Genomic DNA, 25,576 nt, shown 5'->3' on the forward strand with positions numbered 1-25,576 from the left:
ATCTCGGCTCACCGCAACCTCCGCCTCCTGGGTTCAGGCAATTCTCCTGCCTCAGCCTCCTGAGTAGCTGGGATTACAGGCACGCACCACCATGCCCAGCTAATTTTTTGTATTTTTAGTAGAGACGGGGTTTCACCGTGTTGACCAGGATGGTCTCGATCTCTTGACCTCATGATCCACCCGCCTCGGCCTCCCAAAGTGCTGGGATTACAGGCTTGAGCTACCGCGCCCGACCCTTTTTTTTTTTTTGAGACAGATTCTCACTCCATCACCAGGCACCGGGGTGGAGTGCTGTGGCATGATCTTGGCTCACTGTAACCTACGCTTCCCGGGTTCAAGCAATTCTCCTGCCTCAGCCTCCCTAGTAGCTGGACAACAGGTGCACACCACCATGCCCTGCTAATTTTTGTATTTTTAGTAGAGAAAGGGTTTCACCATGTTGGCCAGGATGGTCTCGATCTCTTGACCTTGTGATCCTCCTGCCTCGGCCTCCCAAAGTGCTGGGATTACAGGTGTGAACCACCGCGCCCGGCCCAAAAAGTCACTTTTAAATTGAAATAAAGCCTGTCTTTTTTGGTGTTTTTTTGGGGCCTCTGTGCCCTTTCTAGTGTTTGAAGTCACCTTGAGTCATATTTTTTTCCTAAATTCTTCCACCTTTATTTATTTATTTATTTATTTGTTTGTTTGAGACAAGAGTCTTGCTCTCACCCAGGCTGCAATGCAGTTCTGCCATCTCGGCTCACTGCAACCTCTGCCTCCCAGGTTCAAGCAATTCTCCTGCCTCAGCCACCTGAGTAGCTGGGACTACAGGCACGTGCCATCACCCCTGCTAATTTTTATGTTTTCAGTAGAGACAAGATTTCATCATGCTGGCCAGGCTGATCTTGCACTCTTGACCTCAAGTGATCCACCCACCTTGGCCTCCCAAAGTGCTGGGATTACAGGTGTGAGCTACCACTAACGGCCTAACATTTTATAAATGTTCTTAATTACCAAACATAAAAAATAATTTTTGGTTGGGTGTGGTGGCTTATGCCTGTAATTTCAGCACTTTGGAAAGCTGAGGCCAGAGGATTGCTCGAGACCAAGAGTTTGAGACTAGCCTGGGCAATATGGCAAGACTTGTCTCTACAAAAAAATAATAAAAATTAGCCAGGTGTGGTTGTGCCTACCTGTAATCCCAGTTACTCTGGAGGTGGTGGTGAAAGGATTCCTTGAGCCCAGTAGGTTGAGGTTGCAGTGAGCTGTGATTGCACCACTGGACTCTAACCTGGGCAACAGAGCAAGACCTTGTCTTAAAATATATATATATATTTTTATTGTTGGAATGAGACAGTGCTTAACATCAATTGTTACTGACTTTTTTAATTTTTAAGGATATAAGTTCTGATTAACACATATAAATAAGTCAAAGGGAGCCAGGCATAGTGGCTCACACCTGTAATCCCAGCACTTTGGAAGGCCAAGGTGGGCAGATTGCCTGAGCTCAGGAATTTGAGACCAGGCTGGGCAATGTGGTGAAACCCCTTCTTTACAAAAAATACGAAAAAAATAGCCAGACGTGGTACACACCTGTAGTCCAAGCTACTTCGGGGGCTGAGGTGGGGAGATCACTTGAGTCTGGGAGGTTGTGGTGCAGTGAGCCAAGATGGCGCCATTGCACTCCAGACTGGGTGACAGAGCAAGACCCTGTCTCCAAAAAAAGTCAGAGAGTGTAAGTAGCTTTGTTATAGCAATGTCATTACATTCTTTGAATTTATTCCTAAATATATGCTAAGATCATACAGTATAAGAAATTATTTTTAATTATCTGTCAGTGGGCAATTCGGGCTATTATTCAATTTTTTTGTTTTATTCAATATTTTGTATTTATTAATCTAAGAATAAAGCATTAAATCCATTTTTCTTGAGCATTTAAACATGATTATCAATTTGATTAATTCCTTTAAGCAATTTAAATTTCAATTATAACTTTAGTATGACTTACTCACTTTAACACTTCAAATACTGAAATAGCAAACAAAATGTTATTACAAAATGTGTTATCACAGTAATACTCAAAACTTATTCTAGGCCGGGTGCGGTGGCTCAAGCCTGTAATCCCAGCACTTTGGGAGGCCGAGGCGGGGGGATCACGATGTCAAGAGATCGAGACCATCCTGGTCAACACGGTGAAACCCCGTCTCTACTAAAACTACAAAAAATCAGCTGGGCATGGTGGCGCGTGCCTGTAATCCCAGCTACTCAGGAGGCTGAGGCGGGAGAATTGCCTGAACCCAGGAGGCGGAGGTTGCGGTGAGCCAAGATCGCGCCATTGCACTCCAGCCTGGGTAACATGTGAAAAACCGCGTCAAAAAAAAAAAAAAAAACTTATTCTAAAGCATCAGTATGACGTTAATTCATTATTTCTAAACTTGTTTTTATATTTTTTATTGTTATTATGCTATTTTAGTTATTTCCTAGGATTTTAATAATACAGCTAGTGCTTGACTTACAACCATGATTGGGACCGGCAGACCGGTTGTAACACAATTTGGTCGTAAGTTGAGTAGGCTATATGTACAGTTGAAATGGTGCACACGGAGATGGTAGTGCTGCCGGAAGCTGGTCCACACTGTCATACGCCCAACTGGGCAACGTTTGCTCTGCCAGACGCGGAGCAGCCGTGGCGATTGTGGTCGTAAAGTTGAATGGTCATAAGTTGCATAGGTCGTAAGTCGATAAATACCTGTATTTTGATTACTTCCATGTTTTTAGTCATCAGCCTTCCTCTCCCCAAAGAAGGAAAAATGATTATCATATTAAGATAGTCAAAGTGGCCTGGCGCGGTGGCTCATGCCTGTAATCCCAGCACTTTGGGGGACTGAGGTGGGCGGATCACGAGGTCAAGAGATTGAGACTATGCTGGCCAACATGATGAAACCCTGTCTCTATTTAAAAAAAAAAAGGAAAAGAAAAGATATTCAAAGTTACAGATGATTCTTTGTCAAGTGTGACATCTAGTTGCATAGTCCTGGGAAATTGGATCCTGAGCCATTGGCCATTAGGTGGTGTCTTATTTTATTTTTGAGATGGAGTCTTGCTCTGTCACCCAGGCTGGAGTGCAGTGGCGTGATCTCAGCTCACTGCAACCTCCACCTCCTGGGTTCAAGCAATGCTGTCTCAACCTCCTGAGTAGCTCGATTATAGGCGCCTGCCACTGTGCCTGACTAATATTTGTATTTTTAGTAGAGATGGAGTTTCACATGTTGGCCAGGCTGGTTTGTACTCCTGAACTTGTGATCTGCCTGCCTCAGCCTCCCAAAGTGCTGGGATTACAGGCATGAGCCACTGCGCCCGGCTGGAGTCCCTTTTTATGATGAAGTTTTACTTGTTACTTGATGGTACTTATAGGTTTTTGTCCTTTAAAGTTTTTTCAGCTTGGCTTATCTTCCTCTCCCCACCTACCTTTTTATTTTGAAAGTTTCCATCTGGGTGCAGTGGCTCATGCCTGTAATCCCAGCACTTTGGGAGGTTGAGGCAGGTGTATCACAAGGTCAGGAGATCGATACCATCCTGACTAACATGGCGAAACTCTGTCTCTACTAAAAATACAAAAAATTAGCCAGGCGTGGTGGCACGCACCTGTAGTTCCAGCTCCTGGGGAGGCTGAGGCAAGAGAATCACTTGAATCTGGGAGGTGGAGGTTGCAGTGAGCCAAGATCGCGCCATTGCATTCCAGCCTGGGTAACAAGAGCAAAACTTCATCTCAAAAAAAAAAAAAAGAAAAGAAATTGAAACTTTCAAGACCCCAGAAAAGATAGGAGACAGACTGTGGTGAATACCCACATACCTTTCACCTAAGGTCACTGGTTTTTTGCTCAGCATACTTCTTAAATGATGTTGCTGAGGCTGAAAGCGGTAGCTAAGGCATGATAACTGAGTGGTGTTTCTGTCATTTTCCGTGTTTGGAATGCTAACCTTCTAGGGAGTCTGAGATTGTTTTCTGGATGTCGTACTGTTGACCCACATTGAACTTGTCTTTCATAAACTCTCCAATGCCCTTTTTATGTACATGCAAATATGTTTTGTTATATTTTTCTGTAGTGTGAACAATTTATTTTGGGGCTTTTGATAGCTTTTGCTACTTAATATTAAAGCTGTTAGTATTGGAGCTTGGAACACCACCTGAATAAGTTTATTGCTCATTCCATATGATGTTTTGTCACAGAGTGATTTGCCCCGAATCAAAACGGAGATTGATGCCTTGAAGAACCTGAGACATCAGCATATATGTCAACTCTACCATGTGCTAGAGACAGCCAACAAAATATTTATGGTTCTTGAGGTTAGTAGTATGTTCTAGAGACCTGAAAATATTTGGTCACTTAATAGTAAAAGACAAAAGTACATTTCACCTTTAAGTTTAGAATAGATGTTAAGTGGCTTATCTGTTTTGCTCCATTTGTAACAATTTAGATCAAGTAGATGTATATAATAAATGGGAGATTCAGTATAAATGTCATCTTTCTAATACACCCCTAATGGGGTAGTATGGTTTAGTAGATAGAATATGTTAGAATTTGCTCCCAGAGGGAAAGACTCATTCCAGTTTTATATGGTATATTAATTCCCTAGGGCTGTTGGAACAAATTACTACAGACTTGGTGGCTTAAAGTAACAGAAACTTATTGTCTCTCAGTTTTGGAGGTTGGAAGTCTGAAATCAAAATGTGGGCAAGGCTGGTTCCTTCTGGAGGTTCTGAGGGGGAATCTGTTTCCTCCCTCTTTCCTGGTTTCTGGTAGTTGCTGGCAGTCCTTGGCACTCCTTGGTTTATAGATGCACCACTCCCATCTTGGCCTCTGTCTTCAAAGGGTGTTTTCCTCTCTGTGTGCTGTGTCTCTGTCCAAATTTCTCTCTTCTTAAAAGGCCCCAAGGATTAGGTTTACCCTGATCCAAAAACAGTTCAACCCACAGCACATGGTAGCTTCCACTGTCTGTTATGTAAATCAAGCAATTTCAAGTTTTAACCTGCCCTTTTTGTCTTGAAGGATGTCTTTAGAACTTGTATTATTCAACTTGTTTTGTTTTTGTTAGTCTCAGCCAAATAATATGCAAAAGGCTGATCTCAAACTTCTGACCTCAGGCAATCTGCCCACCTTGGCCTCCCAAAGTGCTTGGGATTACAGGAATGAGCCGCTGCGCCTGGCCCTCAAATTTTCTTTTCTCTGAGTCATTTACGTATTTTTCTTGAGTCTCTTGTAGATACCTATGTATATTTTATACATATGTGTATTTTATATGTGTGTTTGTGTAGCCTACTGGTTTCTATCACACAAATGATCACAAATTTTAGTATTATTTTGCATTTTGCTTTTTTCCCATGTAACATTTTATCTTAGAGACCATCTATGCACATTCAGATATTTTAGACGTTTTTGTCTGTATTTTGTATTTCTTATTTGAAAATATGAAGTAGGCTGTTTTTGTAAAACTTACTGGATAATCGTTAAAACATTTACTATTGAGGTATAATTTACATATAATAAAATGTACACATTAGGTATGCAGTTTGACAAATGTGTATACTCATGTACCTCCCACCGCAGTCAAAATATAAAGCATCTGTCACCTCAGAAAGTTTTCTCCAGCCCTTATAAAATTTTCCGTGTAATCATAACCACCCTGCCCTTACCAGCAACTATTCATCTGTTTTCTATCACTGCAGATTAGTTTAATCTGCTCTAGAATGTGATGTAAATGACTCATACAGTATTCTTTCGATTATTCTTTTGTTTGGCTTTTTTTCCTCAGCATAATACTTTTGCAAGCCACTATATCAATCTATACTGTTTTATTAACTTAATACTGGACATTGTTCCATATCAGTTTGTAAAGAGCTTCCTCTTTTTATTTTTTAACTGCCTAGAATTCCATTCCATATCATAGTTTATACAGTATCAGCATTTAGGTCTAAATGCTGGTGTTCCCTACAAATTCATATGTTGAAACTTAATCCCCAGTGTGATAGTATTAAGAGGTGGGGTTGTTTAAGGAAGTGATTAGGTCATGAGAGCAGAGGACTTAGGAGTGGGATTAGTGCCCTTATACAAGAGGCTTTAGGGGGCCTATTTGCTCCCTTCTACCACATGAGAATACATAGCACATGCCAACTGTATGCAACAGGACCTCACTAGACGCTGAATCTACTGGCACCTTGATGTTATACTTCACAGCCTTCAGAACTGTGAGCAGTACATTTCTGTTGCTTAGAAATGACCCAGCGTGTTTTGTTATAGCAGCCCAAATGGACTAAGACAGTTGTTTCTAGTCTTTTGCTTTTACAAATACTGGTGCTGTAGTAAATGCTTTAAGGTACTTTGTTGTTGTTGTTGTTGTTTGTTTGTTTTTTTGAGACAGAGTCTCACTCTGTCACCCAGGCTGGAGTGCAATGGCGCAATCTCTGCTCATTGCAACCTCTGCCTCCCAGGTTTGAGTGATTCTCCTGCCTCAGCCTCCTGAGTAGCTGGGCTTACAGGTGCCCACCACCGCACTGGCTAATTTTTTGTATTTTTAGTAGAGACAGGGTTTCACCATGTTGGCCAGGCTAGTCTTGAACTCCTGACCTCAAGTGATCCACCTGCCTTGGCCTCCCAAAGTGCTGGGATTACAGATGTGAGCCACTGTGCCTGGCCAAGGTACGGTTTTTTGATATGAGTGAGTACATCTGTAAGAGCAGTAACTAAATGTGCAACTGTGAGGTCAAATCTGTATACATTTGTAATTTTAATTGATATTGCTAAAATGAAAACCCAGCTTACAGAAAAGTGGGGCTGTCCTGGAAAAGGGATGGGAAGCCTCGAGCTTTGTGCTCCGGCGCCTGTTCTGCAGCCTCTGAGATACCTCTGTAGACCTGGGCTCCTGGTACAGATTGAAAACCACTGGTCTTTGGGATGGAGAAACAATAATTATTGCTGGGTTTTAAAATTTCAGGTAATTACACTAAATGAGAGTGCATTAAGATCAGAATGGGTTTTAATACTTTGCTATAAAAATATAAAACCCTGGGTGAGCTTTTTAAAATCACAGTGGTAGTTGGTTTTACTTCTACTTACTGTGATAAAACTGTTCAAGGAAAGAGTTATTGTTCTCATTCCTGGAGTCATTATTGACTTGTTTGATCCTGAGAGTGTATTTTTGAATATGCCTTACTCAGTTCCCTTGCTTATAAAGTCAAATTAATAATATCTCTGAGTTAAGTGTACTTTTTAATTTTAAATTTCCGTGAAGTGGTTTTTGTAAGTTGTAACGATATCTGTGATTCTGTTGCTGTTGAAGTACTGCCCTGGAGGAGAGCTGTTTGACTACATAATTTCCCAGGATCGCCTGTCAGAAGAGGAGACCAGGGTTGTCTTCCGTCAGATAGTATCTGCCGTCGCTTATGTGCACAGCCAGGGTTATGCTCATAGGGACCTCAAACCAGTAAGTGACTGCATCACAGTTAGATGCTTACCTGAGAGTTCAACATCATTTACCTGTGATTTTTAGGTTTCCAAATGATCTGTTTAGATATCTGTCTTAGGTTTGCTTCTTTTTGTTGTTGTTGTTCCCGTCATAATCTATGACATTTCTTACTTTTACTATTTTTAGTAGAGATGGGGTTTCAACATGTTGGCCAGGCTGGTCTTAAACTCCTGACCTCAGGTAATCCAACTGCCTTGGCCTTCCAAAGTGTTGGGATTACAGAGATGAGCCACTACACTTGGCCTTTTTTCCTCTTACTTTTGACTTTGGAAGGTGTTTTGTTTTTTCTGTTGTCCAAACAGGAGTGCAGTGGTGTAATTTTGTCTTACTGCAGCCTTGATCTCCAGGGCTCAAGTGACCCAACCACCTCAGCCTCTTAAGTAGCTGGGAGGACAGGTGCACACCACTATGCCTAATTTTTTTTTTTTTTTTTTTGAGACAGAGTCTCACTCTGTTGCCTAGGCTGGAGTGCAGTGACATGATCTCAGCTCACTGCAACCTCCACCTCCCAGGTTCAGGTGATACTCCTGCCTCAGCCCAGGTAGTAGCTGGGATTACAGGCATGCATCACCATGCCCGGCTAATTTTTGTATTTTTAGTAGAGATAGGGTTTCACCATGTTGGCTAGGCTGGTCTCCACCATTCCTAGCCAGTTTTTTAATTATTTGCAGAGATGGGGTTTCACCATGTTGCCCAGGCTGGTCTTGAACTCCTGAGCGCAGGGTGTCCTTTTGCCCTGGCCTCCCAAAGTGCTGGGATTACAGGTGTGAGCCACTACTCCTGGCCTTGGTAGGCTTTTTGGATGCATTTATGAGCATTTTGTATATCTGTCAATTGTGTGTGACTTTATAAATGTTTTTTTTTTTTTTGAAACAGGGTCTCACTCTGTCACCCAGGCTGGAGTGCAGTGGCATGATTAGGGCTCATTCACTGTAGTCTCAACCTCTTGGGCTCAAGTGTTACTCCCAACTCAGCCCGCCGAGTAGGTGGGACTACAGGTATATGCCACCATGCCCAGCTAATTTTTTGTATTTTTATTTTATTTCATTTTATTTATTTATTTTTTTTGAGACTGAGTCTTGCTCTGTTACTCTGGCTGGAGTGCAGTGGTGTGATCTTGGCTCACTGCAACCTTTGCCTCCCGGGTTCAGGTGATTCTCCTGCCTTAGCCTCCTGAGTAGCTGGAATTACAGGTGCTCGCCACCATGCCTGGCTAATTTTTGTATTTTTAGTAGGCATGGGGTTTCACCATGTTGGTGAGGCTGGTCTTAAACTCCTGACTTCAAGTGATCTGCCTGCCTCAGCCTCTCAAAGTGCTGGGATCACAGGTGTGAGCCACCACACCTGGCTGGAAACTATCTTTTTCCATCTGTTTATACTGAACTTGTCAATTTGAACTCACTCTTTTGGTTTATATTTGCTTTTGGCACAAATTGTGTTTGCTTGTAGTTGACCCTCAGAACACCAAGGAGAAAATGATTTATGCTAGTAAGTCTTTTGGGGAAGTGATAGAGTGATCAACATTCCTCCTCTTTTCCCTTCTATACATCTTGTCATTTCATTAATTTCTAGTCATTTTTGGTTTGTTGTACCCATACTTTTTAATAAAAACAACTTTAAATCATTTTTACTCATTTTAATTAATTAATTTATTTAAAAAAAATGAGACCAGGTCTTGCTGTGTTGCCCAGGCTGGTCATGAACACCGGGTTCAAATGATCCTCTCATCTCTGCCTCCCAAAGTGCTGGGATTACTGCCATGAGTTGCCATACCTGGCCTTAAATCATTTTTAGAAATAGCTAGAAGTGGAGTGTGATATAAGGAAGTCAGTATATGATTATCAAAATATCTTTGTTTTCCCAGGAAAATTTGCTCTTTGATGAATATCATAAATTGAAGCTGATTGACTTTGGTCTCTGTGCAAAGCCCAAGGTAAGTGCAGAAATAAGATGCATCTATGTTCTTTGTAAATGTATTTATTTCTTAGTGTGTGATTTGGTCCTGACTTCCACTTAGTCTTTATTGAGCTTGGTTGCATCCATTGAGAAGAATGTTAAATTTCATTTCTGGTATCAGTAGTTTTGTAAGTTCTCTAGATGATCATAACATGCAATCAAGATTGAGAGTCACTGCCCTACATCCAGGGTTGGTCTGCTGAAGACTAGGTATACTGTGAGAATTTGCAGTACAGAGGTGACTTGAGGCTATTACAGCAGGAATGCTGACTTGACCATGTGCTTGCAGTTTGAGTATATTGCCACTAGATGATGCCTTTGTTTGTTTAGATAAAAGTTGAGAATTTAGTGCAAATCTATTATCCAAATGGTTCTATAACTAACAATTACATTTTGAGAAACAATCCCCTTTCCTTTTAAAAGAAGGAAAAAGCCCATATGCACTTCTAAATTTATAACTGTTATATATTTCCTTAGTTTGCATTCCATGGTTAAGTATTGGTGTTCTCCAGCATAACTTCTCTTTGAGGTGACTTTCAACTTTCTAGCTCTGCTGTCTGCAGCAGATCTCCTGTGTGGCTGCCTGTTGGAGGCTTCCTCTGGAGTTCTCTAATCATGGTACTCACAGTCTCTAAAATGAGCTGTCTACACTCATTAAGAATGTTGAAATTGCAGACTTGTCTCAGGCTTTTGTAGTCCCATGACTGTTTCCTGCCCCGATCAGAATTAGCTAGGTACAAAGGGAAGCAGATTTCGCCCCTTTGGCAGAATGTCTGATTTTTTTCTGATTCTTCTCTCCCTCCCTTGGCTCTTCAGAGACTCTCAGTGGAAACTTTTTCCTGGGAACCAAATGCTAGGAGGCAGGAAGCCAGGGTTTTTATTTTTTATTTTTTATTTTATTTATTTATTTATTTTGAGACGGAGTTTTGCTCTTGTTGCCCAGGCTGGAGTGCAATGGCGCGATCTTGGCTCACCGCAACCTCCGCTTCCTGGGTTCAGGCAATTCTCCTGCCTCAGCCTCCTGAGTAGCTGGGATTACAGGCATGCGCCACCATGCCCAGCTGATTTTTTGTATTTTTTCGTAGGGACGGGGTTTCACCATGTTGACCAGGATGGTCTCGATCTCTTGACCTCGTGATCCACCCGCCTCGGCCTCCCAAAGTGCTGGGATTACAGGCGTGAGCCACTGTGCCCGGCCCTATTTTTTATTTTTTTATTTTTTTTATTGGCAGACATATAAAGAGAAAACGTACTTTTAACAGATAAACTGGTATAAGTCATAAGTCGTTCTCCACGGGAGGGAGTGGAGAAGGTTTGTGACAGACCCTGTGAGCCTTCATTTATGGCTGCCATGGATTACCCACACAGACACCATCTAAGAAAGCGGGGTTGCCTGGGAGAGGCCTCAGCCTTCTTCTGAGGAGCGCATTCCTGGGCATGTTGTTTCAGTTGTAAATGACATCTCACAATTTCACAAATCCTTTGCCAGCTGTAAGAACTCTATACAGCTGTTGGACTGTAGCTTTGTTTTCATTATGTCTTGGTATTTCTGTGGGAGGGTAGAGGAGGATGAGCAGATTTCTCATTTTAACAGATCTAGAAGCTAAGGGAGTGATTTGTCTTATAACTGCATCTAGAAAACAGACATTCATGGCACTGTTTTATGTAACATACTGCTTTTTCCCCTCTAAGAAAATAGAAGCTCTTCTGTATTTGTAAAGATTTGATACTGGAGATATCAAATATTTATTTATTCCAGTAAATAAATTTATTTATTCCAGTAAATCTTTTTCTCCCTGGAATACTTGGGGATGGAAAGACATGGGTGCTTGGATATATGCTAGGCTGATTATTATGTATATGGGTATTTAGGGAAGTATGAACCTGATTTGACTGAGCTAAAGGGAAAAGGATTTGTTCATGCCAGGTCGTAGTGGTGTTGGGAATCTAGAGAAGCAGAGATCACACGTGCATGCACACATATACACACAGAGTATTGTGTTGGTTGTAGAAATCCTTTATTATGTGGGGTAGTTCTTCATCTAGCTTCTCTTTGCTTGTGCTCAAAGAATATTTATCGGTCAGGCGCACTCGCTCATGCCTATAATCCCAGCAGCTTGGGAGGCTGAGGTGGGCGGATCACCTGAGATCAGGAGTTTGAGACCAGCCTGGACAATGTGGTGAAACGCCATCTCTACCAAAAATACAAAAATTAGTTGGGCATGGTGGCGTTCTGGGTGCCTGTAATCCTGGCTACTCGGGAGGCTTAGGCAGGAGAATTGCTTGAATCCAAGAGGCGCAGGTTGCAGTGGGCCGACATCATGCCACTGCACTCCAGCTTGGGGTGTTAGAGTGAGACTTTGTCTCAAAACAACAAAAAAAAAGAATGTTTATCAAGGTTTTATTCTCTTAAGGGCTATAATTAATAAGTGTTTCATTTTTATCTTATTGGCAGGGTAACAAGGATTATCATCTACAGACATGCTGTGGGAGTCTGGCTTATGCAGCACCTGAATTAATACAAGGCAAATCATATCTTGGATCAGAGGTAATTATTCATTCATTAATTCATTATATAATCAACAGACATTTATCTTGGTGACCTGTAGTGAGTGAGTCAGGCACTGTGCATTGGGGGTGTAATGATGAAGCAAGAAATAGCCTTGTTAAAGAGTTCAGTGTATTTGGAGAGTGACATGTATACTTATAAATGAAATGAATACCTTGCAATAAATATAGTAATACATAATATACTTATGAAGCAGGGGTATTTCTGGTGTCCTTGTAGTTGCTTTTGTATTAAATAGTGCCATAGTTTGGACTGGTTAGTCCAGCTGGATAGAACAAAAGACCACGTAGCTGGAATTATAGACATGCACCACCACGCCTGGCTAATTTTATATTTTTAGTAGAGATGGGGTTTCACCATGTTGGCCAGGCTGGTCTCGAACTCCTGATCTCAAGTGATCCACCCACCTTGCCTCTCAAAGTGCTGGGATTATAGGTGTGAATCACCATGCCCGGCCCCTCTTGTATTTGATGAAGTCATGTAGTTCACATTTTCCTGTGCAACCTCTTTGCTTTGAATATTTTGTTTGTTTTTTGAGATGGAGTCTCACTCTGTCGCCCAGGCTAGAGTGCCATGGTGGGATCTTAGCTCACTTCAACCGCTACCTCCCAGGTTCAAGTGATTCTCCTGCCTCAGCTTCCCGAGTAGCTGGAATTACAGGTGCCTGCCACCATGCCTGGCTAAATTTTGTTTTTAGTAGAGACAGAGTTTCACCATGTTGACCAGGCTGGTCTTAAACTCCTGACCTCCGGTGATCCACCCGTCTCAGCCTCCCAAAGTGCTGATATTACAGGCTTGAGCCACTGTACTGATCTGCTTTGAATTTAATGCCATGGATGAGTGTCATGCCATCATGTCTCAATTTATAGATTAAATATTTGACATCTCTGAGGCACAAATGGTCAATTTCTGACCTTCTACAACTTGGAAGAGTAATCAGGTGTTTTCTTCAAAGCAAATTGTTTACTTGAGGGATCATAATAGAATCCTAATAATTTGATCTGATTTGGTAGATAGGACTAGGGGTTAGATTTGGGTTACCTTCCCATTGTCTGATGTCTTATCATGCCAAATCCAGCCTAGCCTACTGGAAATTATTCTCTATTAAGTGTTAAGAGTCCAGATAGAGGAGAATGCATTGAACTGGTAGTATAAGTACTACCCAGATATGTGATGCTGCTTAAGTTGTTTTAACTCTGTTTTCTCTTTCTTTGTTTCTTTTCTTTTTTTGTTTTCTTCTTTCCTCTTTTTCTTTTTCTTTTTTCTTAAACTTTCCTAAGCCTGGGAGGCAAATGTTGCAGTGAGCTGAGATTATACCACTGCACTCCAGCCTAGGTGACAGAGTAAGACCCTGTCTCCAAAAAAAAAAAAATTTCCTAAGACTCAAATGAGAGTAAGAGCTATGACTTCTCAGCTAATGGAGGCATCATTACTGACAAAGGTCAAATAATGCTTGAATAAATAGTTACTGCTTAGGACTCATGGAACACATGGATATCCCATATAAAGGTTAAGATCTTTTCTGGGATTTTGATATTTGTAGGACCATTTGTGCTGACAGCTTAATTTCTAGTCTCTCTCTCTCTCCCTCCCTCCTTCCCTCTCTCTCTCTCCCCCTCTCTCCATATATATATTATATATATAATATACATATAATATATATAATATACATATAATATATATAATATATAATATATAATATATATTATATATAATATATAATATATATAATTTTATTTTATTTTATTTTTTTTCTTTTGAGACAGAGTTTTACTCTGTCACCCAGGTTGGAGTGCAGTGGTGCAATCTTGGTTCACTACAATCTCTGCTTCCTGGGTTCAAGTGATTGTCCTGCCTTAGCCTCCTGAGTAGCTGGGACTATGGGCATGTGCCACCATGCCAGCTAGTTTTTATAATTTTAGTAGAGACCGGGTTTCACCATGTTGGCCAGGCTGGTCTTTAACTCCTGACTTCAGGTGATCTGCCCAACTTGACTTCCCAAAGTGCTGGGATTACAGGTGTGAGCCACTGTGCCTGCCCGTCTCTATATTTAAAAAGTCAATCATTGAACTTTAATAAGTTATTTACATAGAGACGCTTTTATAGTGCAGCTTAGTCATAGTTGCTGATTAACAGTAAATTTTAAGACATCCTCATGCCTGTTTACATAATCTTCATATGTAGTCTAAACCTTCAGTAGCACTGTAGAATTGTCTCATGTTCTTATCATGCCAAATCTAGCCCAGCCTACTGGAAATTATTTTCCATTAAGTGTTAAAGTCCAGGTAGAGGAGAATGCATTGAACTGGAAGTCAGGAGGCTTTCTGGATGGCCTGCAATTGACTGGGTGACTTCAGACAAGCCTCCTTAGCTTCAAGTTCTCTGACTGTAGAATGAGCAGGTTGAAATGGTTGATCTCTGAGCTCTTTTTTAGCTTTGTGACAATTCTGTCAATCTATTAAGAGTCCTGCCATTCTGAAATATGTTTGAATTTTTGTTTCAGTGATATTTTCCCCCCCCTCTTTCTCTCAGGCAGATGTTTGGAGCATGGGCATACTCTTGTATGTTCTTATGTGTGGATTTCTACCATTTGATGATGATAATATAATGGCTTTATACAAGAAGATTATGGTGAGTATTACAGGCATAGAATTTCAACGTAGAACTTATTTTTGCATTTTGAGGCAGAGTCTCGCTCTGTCGCCAGGCTGGAGTGCAGTGGCGCAATCTCGGCTCACTGCATCCTCCGTCTCCTGGGTTCAAGTGATTCTCCTGCCTCAGCCTCCCGAGTAGCTGGGACTACAGGCATGCGCCACCACTCCAAGTTAATTTTTGTATTTTTAGTAGAGACGGTGTTTCACCATATTGGCCAGGATGATCTCGATCTTTTGATCTTGAGATCCGCCCACCTCGGCCTCCCAAAGTGCTGGGATTACAGGAGTGAGCCTAAATGTGGAACTTTTCTATACTGCATAGTATCATGTCCATTCATAATTGCACAAAAGCAGGCAAAAAAGTTACTTTATGCGGCTGGGGAGATGTAATAGACTTCTATGCTGTTAGAAGTCAAAATCATAGTTATTCATTGGGAGTGGTTAAGGAGTGGGCTTCTGTTCTGTTTCTTAATTTGGGTGTTGGTTACACTTGTTTATGGTAGTTCCCCCTTGTCAGCGGTTTTGCTTTCTCCAGTCTTAGTTACCCATGGTCAGCTATGGTCTGAAAATAGGTGAGTATAATACAATAAGATATTTTGAGGGAAAGAAGCACATTCACATAACGTTTTTAACAGTATATTGTTATAATTGTTTTATTATATTATATTATATTTTTTGAGATGGAGTTTCGCTCTTGCTGCCCAGGCTGGAGTGCAGTGGCGTGATCTCGGCTCACCTCAGTCTTCGCCTCCCTGGTTCAAGCGATTCTCCTGCCTGAACCTCCTGAGCATCTGGGATTACAGGCATGTGCCACCCTGCCTGGCTAATCTTTGTATTTTGAGTAGAGGTGGGATTTTTCCATGTTGGTCAGGCTGGTCTCGAACTCCCGACCTCAGGTGATCTGCCCACTGCAGCCTCCCAAAGTGCTAGGATTATAGACATGAGTCACCACGCCTGGCTAATTGTTCTATTTTATTATGTTATTGTTAATCTCTTACTGTGCATAATGTATAAATGAAACTTTATCAAAGGTATATATGTATAGAAAGAAACATAGCATATATGGAGTTCAGTACTATCTGTGGTTTCTGGCATCCATGGGGGTCTTGGAAAGTGTTACCTGCTGATAAGGGGGACTATAGTATTCAGTTTTTAAAAACTTATTGAGGTATACTTTTGTGATATACAAACTTCTGTATATATATTATACTTCCTCAATGAAAAGCATAAGAAAACAAAAACAGAATGCTGTGTCAAATCACATTTTCCTTTTGACTTATAAAATAAGAACCTCCTCTTTTCTTTTTTTGGAAGATAAAATTTTGGCTTCAAGGTATGATAAAACCACAATTGAGATCACCTACTGTAAGCTTTGTTAAAATCCTATATATCAGAGACGGAGAGTAGATTAGTTGTTACTTGAGGTTGTGGTTGGAGAGTGACTACCTGAGGGTATGGGGTTTCTTTTTGGGATGATGAAAACGTTCTGGAATTAGAAAGTGGTGATGATTACACAACTTTGTGAATGTACTAAAAGCTACACGTTTAAAGGGTGACTTTTATGGTATGTGAATGATAGTCAAAAAAATTAGAAAAAAATCACAGGTAAGAAGGAAAATAAGAAAATTATTTTAAAGAATTAATATTTCAAAGCAAGCTAACAAAAGAAGGCATGTAAGGAGGAAGAAAGAACATCTTGTGTTCCATAGCAAACCAGGGTCAGACTGGCAGAGCAGCTTCTCGGATTGCTTTTCTCTCTTCTTTTTTGAGACAAGTTCTTACTCTGTCACCCGGGCTGCAGTGCAGGGGTGCGATCATGGCTCACTGTAGCCTCGACCTCCTGGGCTCAAGTGATCCTCCCACCTCGGCCTCCCAACTAGCTGGGACCACAGGCACTGCACCACTACACCCAGCTAATTAAAAAACTTTTTTGTAGTGATAGGATCTTCCCTATGTTACCCAGGCTGGTACAAACTCCTGGGCTCAAGTGATCCTCCTACCTCAGCCTTCCAAAGTGCTGAGATGACAGGCATGAGCTACTGTGCCCGGCCTTCTGAATGCTTCTTGAATCCAATTCTGTTTAACAAATATTTCCTGATTTTCTGCTTTATATAAGGTACTGAATGGCATAGAAAAGATCTATGAAACATTATTATCATTTACCAGGCCTGATTTCTTGTTGGAGACAGGTATAAAGCTATCTAAAAAGGGCAAAGGATGAGGAATGCCATGTTATAACAGAGTATAAATGAAGTTAATGTAGGAGTTGGGGTGGGATCTGGGAGGGCATCTTAGAGGAAGTGAGGGTTGAGCAGGTCTTTAAAAGAAGGGTAGAAGTACAGGTATTGATCGACTTATGACCTATGCAACTTACGACCATTCGACTTTACGACCACAATCGCTAGCCACTACTGCTCCGCATCTGGCAGCGCAAACGTTACCCAGCTGGGCGTGCGACAGTGCGGACCAGCTTCTGGCAGCACTACCATCTCTGTGTGCATATAGCCTACTCAACTTATGACCAAATCGTGTTACGACCGGTGTGTCGGAACCAATTGTGATCGTAAATCGAGCACTATCTGTACTTCAGAAAGTACTTCAGAAAGGGTGAAAACATTCTGATAGTACAGATAGTATAAGCAAAAGCATAGAAGTGGGAGAGATGTGGGGAGGAATGGGCAGTTTTATGTAGCTGGATCATTGGATCTCTAACAGTTAGATGAGGAGACTACCTAAAGCAACTCTCACTTCCAGAAAGTAGTGCACAGTGTTGAAAGTAGTAGTCCCGGTTGGATTGTTGCCCACTCTGTAGAACACCACGTCTAAGGACACAGAGTTCAATCTTCAACTTTTATTTGACTTATAGTTTTTCTGATATCTCACATTGGAAGATTCTTTAAAGTTGATTCCCAAGCTTCAGAGAATAGCTTTGGGAGGAGATGGAATTGCAGTAGTTGCAGCAACTTGAAGGCTAAGGAGCTCTGATTCTGCAGGGTCAAAGAGAAGCAGTGTGAGCGGTAGCTGTTAACACTGCTTTGAGAGCTGTGTGTGTGCAGGCTTCTCCTTAGGAAAGGGAGATAAATGGGGCAGTGGGCTGGAGGACGGCCTCCTAGAGCCTGCTGTTATAGCGAAGACAGCTTGTTTTCTTCCCATCCCTTCTTGAGCCTTCTCAAAGCTTTGCTGGGTAGCACTCGTTGCTTTGGCTTCTGCATACTGACTGTGGCAGTTCCTGACTCCATAGAGCCACACCCAACTCGTCAACATCAGGATACAGAGGAGAGTAGGGTTAGGATCACTTTATGGCTTTGGCTTCAGTTAAAGAAGTAGTCTTTGGGCAGCTCAGTAACATTTATCCACTTATACTTTTACAAAATATTAGGTTGGCTTCTTAAATTCTTCCCTCTTTTTGCCACTCTTTTCTGTAAAGCAGAGCTGTGTTTCTTATTCTGAAATAATTGTATTCTAGTACAGGTTGAGTATTGCTAATCTGAAAATTCAAAATTCAGAATGCTCCAAAATCTGACACTTTTTAAGTGCTGAGATGATGCTCAAAGGATATGCCTACTGGAGCATTTCAGGTTTCGGATTTTCGGATTTGGGATATTCAGTCAGTAAGCATATGTACATATTCCAAAGCCTAAAATCCAAAACACTTCTGTTCCCAAGTATTTGGATAAGGGATGCTCAACTTGTGTTATAAGCTGCTAGGACATTTTATCCTATTCTTGTTTTGGGAACTCCATCTCAAAGAAATAAGCTGTCAGATTTCTTCAAAGTGAACTAGAATCTGCTAGCTGGTGTAACATGGAATATTACACCTCCTAGAATTCTACAAAGACTATGTGGAGACAGATAATGAGAGAATTTCACTGTTGGAAAGCACCTGGGAAATCATGTTTTCTGACCCTTGCTGCTTGTTTTAGATAATCCTCACTAAAATGTCTCCTGCCTTAGCTGTGTCCATGTAATCTCTCTCAGGGTGGGGGAAGCCTTAGCTAATGGATTAGTTCTTCCTAACCCTAGGTGCACATTAAAATCACTTGGGGTGCTTTAAAAAGTGTTTGTTCCACCATGGCATGTGTATACCTATGTAACAATCTGCACATGTACCCCAGAACTTAAAGTATAATTTAAAAAAGTATTGATTCCAACCTCCAGAGCAATTAAATCAGAATATCATTGATGGTTTTGAAACTCACAATCTTCAGAATCTCTACTTTCTGTGGATTTTGGTAAATTATTTAGCCTCTATGTGTCTTAGTTTCTTTGCGTGTAAAATGGATGAAATAACATGGCATAGGGTTGTTGTGAAGATTAAATGAGTTAATTCATGAAAAGCATTTAGAGTGGTACTCAATAAATGTGCTATTATTTAATTAATTAATTAATTTATTTATTTTTCTGTGATAGAGTCTCGTTCTGTCACCCAGGCTAAAGTGGAATGGGGCGATCTCAACTCACTATAACTCCCAACTCCTGGGTTCAAGTGATTCTCCTGCCTCAACCTCCTGAGTAGCTGGGATTACAATAATCATGGATTAACATGCCTGGCTAATTTTTGTATTTTTAGTAGAGATGGGGTTTTGCCATGGCATTTGTTTTGCCATGTTGGCCAGGGTGGTCTCAAAGTCCTGACCTCAAGTGATCCACCCACCTTGGCCTCCCAAAATGCTGGGATTACAGGCATGAGCCACTACATCTGGCAGTTATTTTTGAGACAGAGCCTTGCTCTGTTGCCCAGGCTGGAGTGCAGTGGCGCCATCTCGGCTCACTGCAAGCTCTGCCTCCTGGGTTCAAGCGATACTCCTGCCTCAGCCTTCCGAGTAGCTGGGATTACAGGTGAGGGCTACCATGTCCAGCTAATTTTGTATTTTTAGTAGAGACAAGGTTTTATTATGTTGGCCAGGCTGGTTTTGAACTCCTGACCTCAAGTGATGCTCCCACCTTGGCCTCCCAAAGAGTTGGGATTACATGCATTTCTAAATTATATTTGCCAGTGTTTTGTCCAGGACTTAAAATTTGCTAAAAAATTAATGTGTACTTTTTTGAGAACTGTCTTTGTATGTTTGGTTTTGGTTTCATGATTTGTATTAGCCCCATAAAATTACTTTGGGGATTATGCCTGCTTTTACTTTTTTTGGGGAGCACTTAACATTTGTTCCGTGGATGTTTGTAGAATGTGCTTGGAAGTTCATCTCCACCTGTGCCTTCTTTATGGAAAGATTTTTAACATATAACATTTAACTGGCCGGGCGCGGTGGCTCAAGCCTGTAATCCCAGCACTTTGGGAGGCCGAGGCGGGTGGATCACGAGGTCAAGAGATCGAGACCATCCTGGTCAACACGGTGAAACCCTGTCTCTACTAAAAATACAAACAATTAGCTGGGCATGGTGGCACGTGCTTGTAATCCCAGCTACTCAGGAGGCTGAGGCAGGAGAATTGCCTGAACCCAGGAGGCGGAGGTTGCGGTGAGCCGAGATCGCGCCATTGCACTCCAGCCTGGGTAACATGAGTGAAACTCCGTCTCAAAAAAAAAAAAAAAAACATTTAACTAACATAGCTTGTAACATTTCATTTGAAACTCTCTAGCGGCCTCTTTCTCATCTCACCCAAGTGCAGGCCAGCGTTTTCCCTGTGTGCTGTGGGTTTTCCCACATGTAACCTGGCCTCCTGTCACTGCCTTCGTGGTCTCCCTGCCTCACTTGTGCCACTCACATTGTCCTCCTTGTTTCTGGAACTTGTTAAGGTGTGCCTGCCTCAGGGCATTTGTACTTACCCTTTCACCTGAAATGGTTTTCTCTAGGAGAGATGCTTTGTTCCCTCCCTTCTTTCAAGTCTCTGTTCAAATGTTCTCTAATCAGAAAGACATCCACTTGTTTATGTGTTCATTTGTTTTCTCATTTACTCATTTAATGTCCTTTCACCTTAGGGAGGAGTAAAATAGTTACCAAACACCTAATATATACCAGGCACTTTTCTAGATGTGCGGGATATATCCCTGAATAAAATGGATGAAAGATCCCTGTCCTCATGGAGTTTATCTTCTATATCCCCACTACTGTGGGAATACAGAAAAAGACAGTAAGCATAATACGTAAATTTTACTAAAAGATGATATGTGCTTTGGAAAAGAGAAAAAAATTGAGTAGGATAAAGAGGAGTCAGGAGTACAGATGGGGGAGTTGTGGAGGAAAGGAACAGTAGGTTGCATTATTAAATAAGGTGGTTAGGATAAACTTATGGAAGTGAGATGTGAGCAAACTTGAAGGAGGTGAGTGTCAAGTGGATATCTAGGAGAAAAATATTTCAGGCAGAGGGAACAGCTAAGCAAAGACTGGGAGGTAGGAACATGCCTGGCATTGTCAAGGGAGGGCAAGAAGGCCAGTGCAACCTGAGTGTAGTAAGTGAGGAGGGTAGTAGGAAAGGAAACCTCCAGAACAGGAGGTAAGTTGCTTTGGGCTTGGTGGGCTTCATAAGGACTTTGGCATTTTTTCTAAGTGAAATGGGGAGCCATTGGAGGGTTTTAAGCAGAGGAGAGGCATGATTTGGTTTAGTTTTTGACAGGATCACACTGGCTGCTGTGTGGAGATGACTGTAGGAAGTGAAGAAGAGAACCAGGGCAACTGGTTAGGAGGATATTGTAACGATTCAGATAAGAGATGGTGGCAGTGGAGGTGGTAAAATGTGGGTAATACTGGATGTCTTTTTTTTTTTTTGAGATGGAGTAGCATAATAATGCCAGTTTCTCCATAGCCCGCACCAATACAGTGTATCGCTATGTTTAAGACTTATTTTTGATTTGTAGGAATTTTTAGTTTTTATTTAGTGAAATTCATCAATGTCTTGCTTGCTTGTTTACTTGCTTTCTTGCTTTCTGTCTTTCTTGCTTTCTTGATAGAGTCTTGCTTTGTTACTCAGGCTGGAGTACAGTGGTACAGTCATAGCTCACTGCAACTTCAACCTCCTGGGCTCAAGTGATCCTCCCACCTCAGCCTCCTGAGTAGCCGGAACTACAGGTGTGCGCCACCACACTCGGCTAATTTTTATATTTTTTTGTAGAGATAGGGACTTGCTATGTTGCTGAGTCTTGTCTCTGGCCTCAAGTGATCCTTCCACCTTGCCTTCCTAAAGTGTTGGGATTATAGGTATGAGCCACTGTGCCCAGCCTGTCAATTTTTTATTGTAATATTTGGAAGGGCTTTTTGACTTTATTTTATTTTATTTATTTATTTATTTTTTGAGACGGAGTTTCGCTCTTGTTACCCAGGCTGGAGTGCAATGGCGCGATCTCGGCTCACCACAACCTCTGCCTCCTGGGTTTAGGCAATTCTCCTGCCTCAGCCTCCTGAGTAGCTGGGATTACAGGCACACGCCACCATGCCCAGCTAATGTTTTGTAGTTTTAGTAGAGACGGGGTTTCACCATGTTGACCAGGATGGTCTTGATCTCTTGATCTCGTGATCCACCCGCCTCGGCCTCCCAAAGTGCTGGGATTACAGGCTTGAGCCACCGCGCCCGGCCTTGACTTTAATAAATGCCCGTGTTTTCTTCTAGTGTTTTTATGTTTTTACTTTTTAAAAATGTTCAAATGTTTGATTTATCCAGAATTTGCTTTGGTGTGTTTTCTTGACTTTAAACATCATTAAAAAAAAAAAACCTAGAGGCTGGGTGCAGTGGCTAACGCCTGTAATCCTAGCACTTTGGGAGGCGGAGGTGGGTAGGTCACCTCAGGTCAGGAGTTCAAGACCAGCCTGGCCATCATGGTGAAACCCCATCTTTTCTTTTAAAAATTAGAAAAACAAAAAACTAGAGATTTGCTTTCGTATTCTGGATTCTGGATTTCAAAGATCTAATTGTAGCGTAGATGTGGTGGCTCATACCTATAATCCCAGCCCTTTGGGAGGCTGAGGCAGGGACATGCCTTGAGGCCAGAAGTTTGAGACCAGCCTGGGCAACATAGTGAGACTCTGTCTCTTCAAAAAATAAGAAAAATTAGCTGGGCATGGTGGCATTTGTCTTTAGTCCTAGCTACTCAGGGGGCTGAGGTGGGAGGATAGCTTGAATTTAGGAGTTCAAGGCTGCAGTGAGCTATGATTGTACTCCAGCCCAGGCTATAGACCCTCTATCTTTAAAAAAAAAGGAAGGCCAGGCCCAGTAGCTCACGCCTGTAATCCCAGCACTTTGGGAAATCAAGCAGGGCAGATCACTTGAGGCCAGGACTAGCCTGACCACCATGGTGAAACCCCATCTCTACTAAAAATACAAGAATTTGCTGGTCATGATGGTGCATTCCTGTAATCTCAGCTACTTTGGAGGCTGAGACATGAGAATCACTTGAACCCGGGAGGCAGAGGTTGCAGTGAGCTGAGATTGCACCACTGCACTCCATCCTGGGCGACGGAGAGAGATTCTGTCTCAAAAAAAAAAAAAAAAAAAAAATCGGGCCGGGTGCGGTGGCTCAAGCCTGTAATCCCAGTACTTTGGGAGGCTGAGGCAGGTGGATCACGAGGTCAAGAGATCGAGACCATCCTGGTCAACACAGTGAAACCCCGTCTCTACTAAAAATACAAAAAATTAGCTGGGCATGGTGGCGTGTGCCTGTAATCCCAGCTACTCAGGAGGCTGAGGCAGGAGAATTGCCTGAACCCAGGAGGCAGAGGTTGCAGTGAGCTGAGATTGCACCACTGCACTCCATCCTGGGCGACGGAGAGAGATTCTGTCTCAAAAAAAAAAAGAAAAATCAAATTGTGATGGCAACGTAGCTATGTATACATAGCCATATATTTGAGGTTCATTGTTAACAATAGTGTAAGTCCTTATTTAAAATAGTCTTGCCAATTTCAAATTTTGTAGACAACTTGTTAAATCTAATCAGGCTTTTTTTTTTTTTTAAAACTTTGTGTTTTGGTTGCTATACTAAAAGTAGAAATGTCAGCTCTGTTACTGTTTGCTTGTATTCATAGTCTTCAATCTGTGGTTTCTTTGCAAGAGTCTTGAGCCACTTGCCTATTCAATGAGGATTTAGTTTCATTAAAACATGTACTATAATCTGTAAATCCTTTTAACTGTGCTCCTGTAAAGCATAGTGCTTTGCAATACCATTCTTAAGAGCGTCTCATAGCATAGGTTATATAGGGACTAGTGAGCGTACTACCAGTGCCGATACTAAGTATTAACGAAGCTCAATTTCTGTTATTTGTTAGATAGAAAAAGAATATAAGTGGAAGTCTTAATAATAGTCTCTTTCCATACCTCGGTGATCATCTTGCATATCTTCTGTGGTACACATGTCCTGACTGACTTTGAAGAAGACCATCAATCAAGAAAATGGTCAACTCTACGTTTTTTTTTTTTTTTTTTTTTTTTTTGAGACAGAGTCTTGCTCTGTTGCCCAGGCTGAAGTGCAATGGCATGATCTCGGCTCACTGCAACCTCCACCTCCCAAGTTCAAGCAGTTCTGCCTCAGCCTCCTGAATAGCTGGGATTACAGGGGCATACCACCACGCCCAGCTAATTTTTGTATTTTTACTAAAAATACAAAAATGTGTTTCACCATGTTGGCCGGTCTGGTCTTGCATTCCTGACCTCAAATGATCCACCCACCTCAGCCTCCCAAAGTGTTGGGATTACAGGCGTGAGCCACCATGCCTGGCCAACTCTACACATTCTTTAGGCAGTCCCTTGATAAGTATAATACCTCTCAGCCAGGTTATTGAGTGTCAGTTAATTAGGGATTATTCTCCCTGGAAATTACCTGAAGTTATGGGTATTCCATGATGCTGAATAAGAACAAGAGGGGCCATGAGTATAACTAGGACTAGGATTGGCATTCTTCTGTAAACATTGAGCCTTCTTTTTTTTTTTTTTTTTTTTGAGTCGGAGTTTCGCTCTTGTTACCCAGGCTGGAGTGCAATGGCGCAATCTCAGCTCACCACAACCTCCGCCTCCTGGGTTCAGGCAATTCTCCTGCCTCAGCCTCCTGAGTAGCTGGGATTACAGGCACACGCCACCATGCCCAGCCAATTTTTTGTATTTTTAGTAGAGACGGGGTTTCACTGTGTTGACCAGGATGGTCTCGATCTCTTGACCTCGTGATCCACCCGCCTCGGCCTCCCAAAGTGCTGGGATTACAGGCGTGAGCCACCGCGTCCGGCAATATTGAGCCTTCTAACCATATTTCTTGGTTATGAATATTTTGGGACTGCAGTTAGGATACTATGCCATAAAAGATAAATAGAGTCATTTTATCCAGCTAAAATTTTGAATATTTGCCTTGACCATAAAAAGTCTCAATAAAGATGTATGATGTGTAAAACAAAATGAGGTATTATGTGGATTTACTAATTATAGACTTTGATTTATCTACTTTATAGTCATGATTATACAAGTCTTTGATTTACGATGTTAAAAATGATATAAATCACATGTGAGAAGAATGCTTGGCAGGAGGGTATGTCTTTAGCTCTTCCAAGTACTATCCAGGCATTAGGGGCAAGTTAAACAGAAGGAGTAGATAGATGGGGGCATATCTCTGTCTTATCCTGTTGGAAAGTGCTAGCTGATCTCTTTAGACATCATTCCTACCAACCCTGACTTTTTATTTTATTTTATTTTATTTCAGTCTCCCTAGAGACTTTCAAAAATTGTCAGTGCCGACTATATTGCAAGTCGTCACTGGGGGCGGGGGGTAATTGGGAAAAGTTTTCAATTAGCAATAATCGTGCCTTGGATAAACATCATTGGCTACGATACTGCCGCTGTGCAAAGCTTAACCCTGACTCTTGAGTACATGAGACATGTTTCTTTTTTTTCTTTTTTTTTTTTGAGATGGAGTTTCGGTCTTGTTGCTCAGGTTGGAGTGCAATGGTGTGATCCTGGCTCACCATGACCTCC

The 25,576-nt window shown here is 41.7% G+C and overlaps 1 protein-coding gene and 1 non-coding gene across 5 annotated transcripts in view; one reads left to right on the plus strand and one right to left on the minus strand.

Moving 5' to 3' along the window:
• Positions 1 to 25,576, plus strand: part of MELK (maternal embryonic leucine zipper kinase) — a 97,526-nt gene that overhangs the window by 13,881 nt on the left and 58,069 nt on the right. For 3 of the 4 annotated variants that reach the window (XM_032240079.1, XM_032240080.1, XM_032240078.1), the window contains 5 exons: positions 4,211 to 4,327; positions 7,318 to 7,461; positions 9,368 to 9,436; positions 11,915 to 12,007; positions 14,561 to 14,659. In XM_032240079.1, coding sequence (XP_032095970.1) covers positions 4,211 to 4,327; positions 7,318 to 7,461; positions 9,368 to 9,436; positions 11,915 to 12,007; positions 14,561 to 14,659 — 522 coding nt within the window. The remainder of the gene's footprint in view (positions 1 to 4,210; positions 4,328 to 7,317; positions 7,462 to 9,367; positions 9,437 to 11,914; positions 12,008 to 14,560; positions 14,660 to 25,576) is intronic. The other variant, XM_032240081.1, reaches the window with a different exon arrangement.
• LOC116524928 lies at positions 25,305 to 25,452 on the minus strand. Its single transcript, XR_004257528.1, has one exon. It is a non-coding gene; the product is annotated as a U4 spliceosomal RNA (small nuclear RNA).

The sequence above is a fragment of the Sapajus apella genome, unplaced genomic scaffold, assembly GCF_009761245.1.
Source record: "Sapajus apella isolate SASKATOON/1434 unplaced genomic scaffold, GSC_monkey_1.0 scaffold46, whole genome shotgun sequence".
Classification (NCBI taxonomy): Eukaryota; Metazoa; Chordata; class Mammalia; order Primates; family Cebidae; genus Sapajus; species Sapajus apella.